The sequence below is a fragment of the Ascaphus truei genome, chromosome 6, assembly GCF_040206685.1.
Source record: "Ascaphus truei isolate aAscTru1 chromosome 6, aAscTru1.hap1, whole genome shotgun sequence".
Classification (NCBI taxonomy): domain Eukaryota; kingdom Metazoa; phylum Chordata; class Amphibia; order Anura; family Ascaphidae; genus Ascaphus; species Ascaphus truei.
The window spans coordinates 132,015,517-132,027,406 of NC_134488.1; the positions used below are offsets into that span (position 1 = coordinate 132,015,517).

At 45.7% G+C, this 11,890-nt stretch overlaps 1 protein-coding gene across 3 annotated transcripts in view; it reads right to left on the bottom strand.

Annotated features, from left to right (window-relative positions):
* Positions 1-228: 228 nt before the first annotated feature.
* Positions 229-11,890, bottom strand: part of LOC142497921 (chemerin-like receptor 1) — a 17,535-nt gene continuing 5,873 nt past the window's right edge. For all 3 annotated transcript variants that reach the window (XM_075606374.1, XM_075606372.1, XM_075606373.1), the window contains one exon: positions 229-1,864. In XM_075606374.1, the coding sequence (XP_075462489.1) occupies positions 752-1,831 (1,080 nt within the window). In that variant the 5' untranslated portion in view covers positions 1,832-1,864 and the 3' untranslated portion in view covers positions 229-751. The remainder of the gene's footprint in view (positions 1,865-11,890) is intronic.

The following is an 11,890-nucleotide window of genomic DNA, read 5'->3' on the forward strand; positions in this document are numbered from 1 at the left end:
AATATACAGCAGGGGAGCGAGATTCTATGTGTGAGGGGGGGAGGAGGGGTGGGGGTTACAGAGGCTGCCAGTGTAATATACAGCAGGGGCGCAAGATTCTATGTGTGTGTGGTAGGGGGGGGGGGGGCAGGGGTTACAGAGGCTGCCAGTGTAATATACAGGAAGATTAATCCGTTTGCTGCCAGAGGCCCAGCAAAGTATTTCAAATCAATGCTTCTGGAGGCCAAGTGATATATATATATATTTTAATTTCAGTCATATCTAAGTGTGTTTTGTATATATACACACATATACACACATAAACAAACGTACAGAATATATACATACATACATACATGTACATCCTACTTTATACAGTTAGTTATATATATTGGGATGACCCAGGCGATCATATACCAGGAAGATGACTCCATTCTTTTATACAAACGCACATCGTGAGCCCCACCTGCACTCCCCTAGAGATACTGTATATATATATGATACTTCACCAAAATCAAATGGCCAGGGCAGGAGACACAGCACTACAGGTAGATGGAATAAAGTGTATTTAATCCATATCCACAGATAGCTTTTGAAGTGTGCAGCTGTTCTGTAAGATTTTTAGGGGTGGGTTTAGTAAACCGTAAACGGGCCTTAAGCCATGCTATGGTGTAGTACTGTTTAGTAAAAGTAAACATTACGATCCTTATATAGTACAGTTCTCTTTCACCATTTAGAACTTCCTCCTTCCCTTTCGCCACACGTTTACATTTCAAACCACATTGGAGACAGAGGTGGAAGTTGTCTTGTCCTTGGACTCTGCTGGAACAGAGTCCTCACTGAAGGCTCCCTCAAAGATGGACAGAATGGACCTCCGGAAATTCTTCCTGAAATCCCGGCCAACGAAGACATACAGAAAGGGGTTAACACAGCTATTTAGGAAGGCAAGGCTGGAGGTTATGGGGACCCCAATGAACACAACCTTAGACAGAAAGTCATCAGCTGGGTAATTGGACAATTCCACAAAGGAAAGGACCTGGTAAGGGAACCAACAGACAAAGAATGAAATCAGCACAGCTACAATGATTTTGAATGGCTTGGTGGATGTGGCGAGGTTGTTCATGTGGAGCCGCAATGCAATCACTGTGTAACAGGAGACAATGACAATGAAAGGAATGAAGAAACCTAGGATGAATCTGGTTATCACCTGAGCTCTATATCTCAGTCTCACCAGAGTCTCATCGTTCTCATTCGTAGAGTCGGCAGAGTACGCATAGTTGTTGTAGCAGTAGGTCACATCTTCTTGAACTTTTATGTCTCGGAAGGCAAAATAAGGTGAACTGACAATGAGGGCAAGACACCAAACAACCAAAGCTACTACGGAAGCCAGATTGGGTGTCCTGTGGTTCTGAGACCACACCGGGAGAACCACAGAAATACAGCGATCCATGCTGATGACTGTGAGAAGGAAGACACTGGCAAACAAGTTGAGAAATGCAATGGTACTGTTAATCTTGCACATTAATTTTCCAAAGGGCCAGTGGAATCCAAGGGCTATGTAGGCAATGCTTAGGGGCAGGAAGAAGGTGAAGATAAAGTCAGCAATGGCCAGGTTGAGGAACCACACAGTGTTCACCGTCTTCTTCATCTTGAAGCCAGTGATCCAGATCACCAAACCATTCCCAATTGTTCCAAACACGAAGGCCACAGCATAGATAAACATAGAGAAAATATGTATGATGTTTGCAATGCGTATATGCTCCTGGTATGTCTCATAATCATAATCGTCCGTCACGCTGGATGAGATGTCGAAGGAGGTGGAGGTCGGGGTTTTAGTGGTGATGTTCTCCATCCTTGTGGTGGGAAAAGTATAGCAGAAGAAGTACTAGGAGAAGAGAAAAAAACAGTCAGCATCTTTAATACTATTAAAAAAATGAGACACCAACCTCCATTAGATTGTAAGCTCTTCTGAACAAGCACTTTCTGTCTTATTATCTCATGATGTTTTGATGTGGGGTTACATATGTATTGAATACTACAGGTGTTATTAAACACACTGGTATCAGGACATAAAATAAAACTTGGAACATGACACAGTGATACAGTACATATGACTTTACACTGAATATCATTATATAGCATAACATGCCAGTTTATGACAAATAGCTTGGTTGACATTTAGGGGGTTATGTCTGCTGGCTGCAAAACAGGTGCAGAAAATTGCACTAGCTTTATCAAGGCAAAAGGTTGTATAGCATTTGTGGGAAAAAGGTGACAATGGGGCTGCATGCAACCCTCAAGAGCTTCACCTGGGGCCAAAATCTCTAGCTGCCCCAGCAGCCATTTCTCCCCAGCGCAGAGGGGACAGAGATGTTGCCGGCGTGGATCATGGTTTCTCCCCCATCCCTCGTCTGCTTAGTAAGAGTGCGTTGATACCGTGTGTACTGTACTCCCCACTCCTCCCCTTTGCTAACCACCCCCGCGTGAGAGGGGCGGGACAGTATTCACCAACACGCCGGCATTATTATGCAGCTCACTGCAGGGGGTGGGGAGAAGCTCCTTCCCACGGCTGCAGCGTCCCGCGTGCCTGTGCACCATATATATTTGGGTAACGTGCGACCCTTTTGAGGGCTCGAGGGCCTCAGATGCTGCACATGCGACCCTTGACGTTTATCATATTGTCTATTACCAGCTTATATAATACAATGGGATTTCTTGCTTTAATAAACATGGTGCAGGTTTTTTGGCTCCAGTTTTGCAGCCGGGTGACTTTGGGACATATGTATCAAGGCAAATGTGGTACAATTCCGGGGCAAAATCCTGTTGATTTCAATTGAATGTTTTCCTTTTACTGCACCAATTTTGCCTTGGTACATATGCCCGTGAGACCCGTGTACTAGGTTTGGGGGGAGGGGCTGATGTATTAAAGTCTGCTGGCTGCAAAAGAGGTGTAATACACTGCACCAAATGTATCATACAAAGAAAATCCCACTGGAAAGTTCTTTTGCTCCAGTTTTGCAGCTGGGAGACTCTGAGAGATGATAACCCCCTATGTATCAAGGCAATTTTGGTGCAAATCTTGGGCATTTTCTTCCTGCAACAATGCCTCCAATTGTGCGCACCTGCCCAAGCTTGCTACTTGGGGAGTGTCCGTAAATGGCACTTCGTGTCAGTCGGGATATGGATCATATTCTGTGTCTCTATTCGTATTTGTTTTTCCCCTTTGTTTGCCCAAAATAGACTGGAACACATTTTTTAAATGAAAATCCAAACAAGTGAGCATCTTTATTGTATTATTCCAGGTCAAATGGTCATTTAAACAACTTCACCAGATTTCTGTTACAAAATGTTTTGTTTCTGTTTATTATTGATTCATTGATTGATTGATTGATGTCTTTGATTAATCTAATGCTGCATTTTCCATAAACAACCTTATGATTTTCGAACTTGCTGCAAATAGTTTCACTAGGTGGCGCTGTCTGGAAGAATATGTTGGTTGCAAAGCACATGGTCGGAGACCGAGCCAAGAAGGTGCCAGTGATAACCAGGACAGGCTGAAAGGAGGAAGCACAGAGATTATGCTGGTGTCTATAAGAGGTTATGGAGAGATGTATCAACGTAAAGAAAGTGTAAACATTAGGGCAGAAAAGTTTGCGCCAATTCAGATCTGACAGAGTTTTTTTGATGCAAATGCAAGATAAAAAAGAAACGCAGAGTTTGCCTCATCTTATTATAATGTGCGCCTCATGTAACTCCCCCTGACTACCCCTCCGACTCCTCACTAACCCGCCCAACTCCTCCTTATCTCCTCCCCAACTCACCCCAAATGCCCTCCCAACTCTCCCTAACTTCCTCCCAACTGCTCCCTAACTCCACCCTAAGGCCTCGTTCAGGGTGCCAGAGGCAGGAGTTGGAGGGAGGGCGGGCGGCAGTTTGCTGGGCGATGTGTGTTCATCCTCCCCAGCAGACTTTTTCAGGAGTTGGGGAGGGGGCGGGGCTACAGACCTGAGGTTAGGGATCGAAGTTGCTGTCTTGAAATCATTCTCTAGAATGATTCCATTGGCTGCCGAGGTCCCAGTGACGCTGCTGCAGCTTCAAAAAACGACTTGGGTTGTTTATTGAAACTGTAGCCAGCGTCAACTCCGTACTTCGGAGACAGGGCAGCTGCTACCCTGACAACAACAATTAACTTTAAATACATTGTTTCGGAAGGCCGCCCGCACGTAAGCACGCCCTCCCTCCGAAGCCAGCACCCTGAACGAGGCCTAACTCTTCTTATTGTCAGTCCCCCAAAGTACAAGCCGGTGCCCAGGAGGGAAGACCCCCGATACATTGACAGAAAGATGCAAGATAGAAATGATGCAATTTTACATCAATTTAGCTCCACATTTTCTTTGATTCATCACCAATACTTTATATCTACAGTAATGAGAAGGTCCCGATAAATAGGATGGGATCTTACAGGGTTATTTACCGGCGTCTCCCGGCACAGTCTGTGCAAAAGGATTGCACCAAATCTATTCAAACTCCCCTTACTTTCCATGGGATTCCTTTCCTTTGATTGCTGTTTTTTGCATGAATTTTACAGTATTTTAGCAGCCGCTACACCTTAGTAAATATTCCCCTATGTATCAAGGCAATTTCGGGAAAAATACTTGGGGATTCCGCACAAGTATCAAGGCAAAAGTGGAGCAAATCTGGGGCAAACACCCCCCTTCCCCGCCCCCCCCCCCCCCCCCCAGATATATCAAGGAAAATAATAATAATACTTTCAATGGGATTTTCTTCTTTGACACATATGTTGCAGTTTGTTTTTGCAGGAGAATTGCTTCACTTTTTCCTGGATCATATGCTCCCCTCTGTGACAACATTTAGCTCTGTCTGCCCTAGCGTGGGGAGCATCAATAGGAGGATTTAGGGAGGGTTACATGGTGCACAGATTATAATGAGATATAACACATAGGGAGAATCTTGTGAGTAAAAATGGGGAGAGAGGGTTGGGGATCCTTACAATGCATCAGGTCTCAGACGCGCTATAAGAAAGGGTTGGGGTTCCTAACAATGCATCTGATCTCAGACACACTATTAGAGAGGGTTGGGGTTCCTTGCAATAGATCTGATCTCAGACGCGCTATTAGAGAGGGTTGGGGTTCCTAAAAATGTATCTGATCTCAGACACACAATTAGAGAGGGTTGGGGTTCCTTACAATAGATCCGATATCAGACACGCTAGTATTAGAGAGGGTTGGGGTTCCTTACAATGCATCTGATCTCAGACGCGCTATTAGAGAGGGTTGGGGTTCCTAACAATGCATCTGATCTCAGACGCGCTGTTAGAGAGGGTTGGGGTTCCTTACAATGCATCTGATCTCAGGTGCGCTATTAGAGAGGGTTGGGGTTCCTTACAATGCATCTGATCTCAGACGCGCTGTTACTACAGTATAGTGAGGGTTGGGGTTACTTACAATGCATCTGATCTCAGACACGCTATTAGAGAGGGTTGGGGTTCCTAACAATGCATCTGATCTCAGATAGACTATTAGAGAGGGTTGGGGTTCCTTACAATGCATCTGATCTCATATGTGCTATTAGAGAGGTTTGGGGATCCGTACAATGTATCTGATCTCAGACCCGCTGTTAGAAAGGGTTGGGGTTCCTTACAATGCATCTGATCTCAGACACGCAATTAGAGAGGGTTGGGGATCCTTACAATGCATCTGATCTCCGACGTTCCATTAGAGAGGGTTGGGGTTCCTTACAATGCAACTGATCTCAGACGTGCCAATAGAGAGGGTTGGGGTTCCCTACAATGCATCTGATCTCAGACGTGTTATTAGAGAGGGTTGGGGTTACTTACAATGCTTCTGATCTCAGACGCGCTATTAGAGAGGGTTGGGGTTCCTTACAATGCTTCTGATCTCAGACGCGCTATTAGAGAGGGTTGGGGTTCCGCAGAATTTCACAATATAATTATATGGTTCCTTAACCAAAAAAAGGTTCCAAAACCCTGCATTAACAGCTTTTGTATCAAAATCGCTTGGCTGTAAAAGTGGGGTGAAACTGGAGAACAAGCCTGTCCCAAATGTTTCAAAAGATAAGTTAATACGTTATAGTATGGGACATTTTTCCTGAATAAATCTTTTTTGCTCCAGGTTTGCAGCCAAAAACTGGCTAGGTGCATGAGAGGGTTAAAGGTATCAAGGCAAAATCAGTGCATTTCTCGGACAAAAACATTGCTTCGGTCTATCAAGGAAAAAACCCTACTGATGTAAATGGGAACGTGTCCTGGATGTGGTGCCGTTTTGCCGCCCCAGTAGGGACCCTCCATTACAGTGATACCGCGAACATACATTTCACCCCAAGTTTTAGTTTTTAACTTTTGATTCTGAACATTTTTCATATTTTGATTATGGTTTTGCCAAAAGTCTTTGGGTTACAGTTTGGCTTCTGGCTTGGATTACCGGTAAAATATGAATTTGATGGGGAAAAAACCATAAGGGTCCATGGGACATGTACATCAAGGCCGAAGTGGAGCAATTCTGGGGCAAAATATCTGCACCAAACTGAATGCATTAAAGGGAAGAGTCCCAATGAAATCATGATGACGTATAAACTTTCACCACAAACCTCTCCTCATAAGTTAAATTGTCCATCCCATTTATTAATGTGGTGGCTCTTCTCTGCACTCTCTCTAGTTCCATAATGTCTTTTCTTAGGATTGGTGCCCAAAATTGTACTCCATATTCAACGTGTGGTCTTACTAATACTTTGTAAAGGGGCATAATTATGTTTACTTCCCTTCCATCCATTGCCCGTTTGATGCAAGATAAGATCTTGTTTGTCTTTGCAGCTAATGCATGACTTTGGGCACTATTGCTAAGCCTGCTGTCTACAAGCACTCCTAAATCCTTCTCCATGAAGGATTCCCCCAAAATATCTCCATTTAATTTGTAATTCGCCATTTTATTCTTGCATCCCAAATGCATAACCTTACATTTATCTGTATTAAACCACATCGGCCATTTACCTGCCCACGTTTCCAGTCTCTCCAAGTCCTTCTGAAGAGAAATTACATCCTGCTCTGATTCTATTACCTTACACAATTTAGTATCATCAGCAAAGATGGAGACTTTGCTCTCGATCCCGACCTCAAGGTCATTAATAAACAAGTTTAAAAGCAGGGTCCCAGTACCGATTCCCGAGGTACTCCACTCACGACTATAGCCCAACCTGAAAAAGTTCCATTTATGACAACCCTCTGTTGTCTGTCCTTTAACCAGTTTTCAATCCAGGTGCATATATTATTACTGAGTCCAATTTTCTTTATTTTGTACACCAACCTCTTGTGTGAAACCGTATCAAAAGCCTTTGCAAAATCTAAGTAGACCACATCAACTGCATTACCCTGGTCTAAATTCCTACTTACCTCCTCAAAGAAACAAATAAGGTTAGTTCGGCATGATCTATCCTTCATAAATCCATGCTGACTATTACTAATAATTTTGTTTTCTATTAGGTATTCCTGAATATTATCCCGTATTAAACCTTCAAGTAGTTTCCCTACTATTGAAGTCAGGCTTACAGGTCTGTAATTCTCCGGTTGTGAACTAGCTCCCTTTTTAATTATAGACACCACATCTGCTTTACGCCAATCTTGTGGCACTGAGCCTGTGGAAATGGTGTCCTTGAATATTAAATATAATGGTTTGGCTATTACTGAGCTTAACTCCTTGAGAACTCTTGGATGTATGCCATCGGGGCCTGGTGCCTTATTTACTTTAATTTTTCAAGTCGCTTATGAACTCCTTCCTCAGTTAACCAATTGTTCATTAATATGGAGGTTGTGGCTTCCTCCTGCGGCACTACTATTGAACTTGATTCTTCCTTGGTAAACACAGAGGCAAAGAATTTGTTTAATACCTCTGCTTTTTCCTTATCTCTAATAATATGCCTAGCCATCTCACACTGAAAGGGTCCTATATTTTCTTTTCTCATTTTTTTTGTTATTAAGGTACTTAAAGAACATTTTAGGGTTGACCTTACTTTCTATTGCAATCCTTTTGTCATTATCCATTTTTGCTAATTTGATTGCCCTTTTGCAATTTTTCTTACATTCCTTATAATTCTGATACGATGTCTCCGTCCCTTCTGACTTAAAGAATCTAAACGCCTTCCTCTTCTTGTCGATTCCTATTTATTTAGCCACATTGGTTTTGACTTATTTCTTTTATACTTATTACCCAAGGGTATACACTGATAAGTGTGCTTTTCTAACAATGTTTTAAAGACTGCCCATTTATCTTCTACATTTTTCCCTGCAAAAACATCATCCCAGTGTATTACTTGTCGATTAGACCTCAGTTTATTAAAATCTGCCTTTCTAAAGTTTAAGGTCTTTGTCGAACCCAAGTAATCTATTTTTTGATCATTTATTTAAAATGAGACCATGTTATGATCACTGTTACCCAAATGTTCCAGGACTTGAATATTTGTTATTACCTTTACATTGTTTGATATGACCAAATCCAGAACTGCCCCTCTCCTGGTTGGTTCCTCATTAAATTGGGTCATATAATTGTCTTTAAGCACCCCCAAAAACCTGTTTCTTTTTGTTGTAATGCTAATCTCATTGCCAAATGGATAATTAAAATCCCCCATTATGCAAACGTGACACAGTTTTGATGTCTTCTCCATTTGCAAAAGTATTTTAGATTTCCCCAATCTCACAGATATTTGGTGGTTTATAGCATATCCCTACAAACATTTTCTTTATACTTTTACCTCCACTGCTAATTTCTATCCACAAGGTCTCTACATTTTCATCATTCCCTTCATAAACATCTTCCCTTATAATAGGTTTTAGATCCGGTTTAACATATAAACGTACTCCACCTCCCCTTCTATTTGTTCGATCCTTCCGAAAAAGGGAATAACGCTCTAAATTAACTGTCCAGTCATGAGTTTCATCCCACCATGTTTCAGTAAAGCTGTTGATATCATACTGCTCCCTTGCAGCTATTAATTCAAGCTCCCCCATTTTATCTGTCAGGCTTCTTGCATTAGCAAGCATGCATTTAAGGTTTTTTTCAGCCTGTACTATTATCTTATCTGCTCCTTCCTTTCTGCTCCCACTTGGTTTAGTCTTTAGAAGTTTTCTAGCATTATCTGTATTTACTATGGGTGTCTCACTGCTTGTCAAACTTGCACTTGCCCCCATTCTACCTCCATACCACCTTGTATCCTCCTCTATTCCATTTAGTTAATTATCTGTTTCATTCCCCTCCCCCCTCCATCCTAGTTTAAAATCTCCTCCAACCTTTTTAGCATCCCCCCCCCCTAGCACAGAAGATCCCTCTTCATTGAGATGCAATCCGTCCCTAGAATATAGATGGCACTTCTCAGAAAAGGAGTCCCAGTGCTCTCAAACCCAAACCCCTCTTTCCTGCACCACTTTCTCAGCCATGCATTAACCTCCCTGACCTCTCACTCTCTCCCTGCGGTAGCGCATGGCACTGGTAGTATTTCAGAAAATACTACCATGGAGGTCCTTGCCTTAAGCTTTTGGCCTAGATCCCTGTAATCATTTTTTAGGACCCTCCATCTTTCACTAACTTTGTCATTGGTGCCAACGTGTACCAAGACCGCCGGGTCAATCCCAGCCCCCCAACAATCTGTCTACCCGATCCGCAATGTGCCGAACCCGAGCACCCGGGAGACAACAAACTGTTCGGTTCACGCGGTCCTGACAATAGATTGCCCTATCTACCTTCCTAATAATGGAGTCCCCTACCACCATAATCTTTCTTTGTATCTGAGCATCCGGAGTCCCCACTGTGCTGGAGGAACTATTCCCCTGGCTGCTAGAGGAATTAGTCTCCCCCAGCCTTGCCATTTCTGCCCCAACATTCCCAATATCTTCACTCAACATGGCAAATCTATTGGGATGTGTCAGCTCAGAAACGACCTGCCTCTCCCTATTGCCCCTGCTTCCCATTCTAACTGTCACCCAGCTACCTACCTGCTCCTCACTAACAGAAACCAAGCTACCTAACTGCTCCTCACTAACAGCGCCACCATCTGCACCACTAGTCGAAGCAAGGGCCTGCTCAGTGAGCTCTAAACCCCTTTCAAGATTGCCAATGTCCCTCAATATTGCAAGTTGCAAGTTGCCTCTTCAGATCAGCAATCTCTGACTCTAAAGAGACCACCCGCTCACACTTCCCACAGCAGTATGCTCCTTGGAACAGCTGCTCCAAGTGCACATATATGTGGCAAGATGTGCATTGAGTGGCATTTTCAATCATGCTCATTCTAACAACTACTGCTGCGGCAGAGTTTATTCGAGCATTTGCCCGTTCTCTGCCGCAGCAGTAGCCTGGCGCGCGCCCGAGAGTGACGGGCGCGCGCCGAAGCAGCGGAAGAGCGCCCTCCGATCGGGGCGCTCTCCCTACCGCTGCCGGGTCCGCCGGGTCCCCCGGAACCCCCTGCCGCTGTCCCGCGATCGCGGGACACCAGGGCTCCCTCGGGGAGCCCCTGGACGCGCGTGCAGGGGGCGCACGCTCCCGATAACGCGTGACCGCGCGTCTATGACGAGGGGCGGCCACTAGCAAGCCGGGAGATTTCCCGGCTTGCGGTACCGACCACACTCGGATAAAGTGTGTCGGTACTGTATGAAGGTTATAAGTACTAACAGTAAACTATACTTCAATATACTATACCTTGTTTAACCGCTTCCTTGTTCAAACTGCTTCTGTTTCTAACAGCACACACTTTAAACAACCAGCACTTCAAATCAACCACACAGATCAGAATACACAAGCTGAACTTGTGTTGGTAATATAGATAACTTGTGATCTAATTCAGACAAGCCCTTATCTCCTCTTCTGTGCAATGTGTGTGTGTGTGTGTGTGTGTGTGTGTGTGTGTGTGTGTGTGTGTGTGTGTGTGTGTGTGTGTGTGTGTGTGTGTTTGTGTGTGTGTGTGTGTGTGTGTGTGTGTGTGTGTGTGTGTGCAGGGACCGGGGGTGTGCGCTGCAGGGACCGGGGGTGTGCGCAGTGGGGACCGGGGGGGGGGGGAAGTGTGCGCAGCGGGGACAGGGGGTGTGTGCGCAGCAGGGACTGGGGGGGTGCAGCGGGGACCGGTGGTGTGTGCAGCGGGGACCGGGGGAGGGGGTTGAGCAGCGGGGACCGGGGGGTGCAGCGGGAAGTGGGTGTGTGCGCAGTGGGGACCCGGGGTGTGCACAGCGGGGACCGGGGGGTGCGCAGCGGGGACCAGGGGGTGCGCAGCGTGGACCGGGGGGGGGGGGAGGTGTGCGCAGCGGGGACGGGGTATGTGCGCAGCAGGGACAGGGGGTGTGCACAGCGGGGACCAGGGGGGGGCAGAATGTGAGCAGCAGGGACTGGGGTGGTGCAGCGGGGACCGGTGGTGTGTGCAGCGGGGACCGGGGGGGGGGTGAGCAGCAGGGACCGGGGGGTGCAGCGGGAAGTGGGTGTGTGTGCAGCGGGGACCCGGGGTGTGCGCAGCGGGGACCCGGGGTGTGCGCAGCGGGGACCGGGGGTGCACAGCGTGGACCGGGGGATGGTGAGGGGGGGTCCACGCTGTGGGGGATGACGGATGGGTGGGAAGAAGGAGGGAGGGCGAGAACGTGTTTAAAGGGAGGGAGAGAAAGACGAATAGAGTAAAGAGTGGGAGATAGATGGGGCAAGAGATGGATATAGAAGGAAAGGAGAGCTTAAGAGGGACAAATGAAGATGAGATGGGGCGAAGGAAAAGAGAGGCGGACAAGGTAAGGAAAAGGGGGTGAGACCGTGAAAAGAGAGGGAGTGGTAGAGAGAGCCGAGGATAGGAGGAAAAAGCGAGAGTAAAAAAGGGCACATGGGGAGGGCATGGGGAGAGAAGTGAGAGAGAGAAG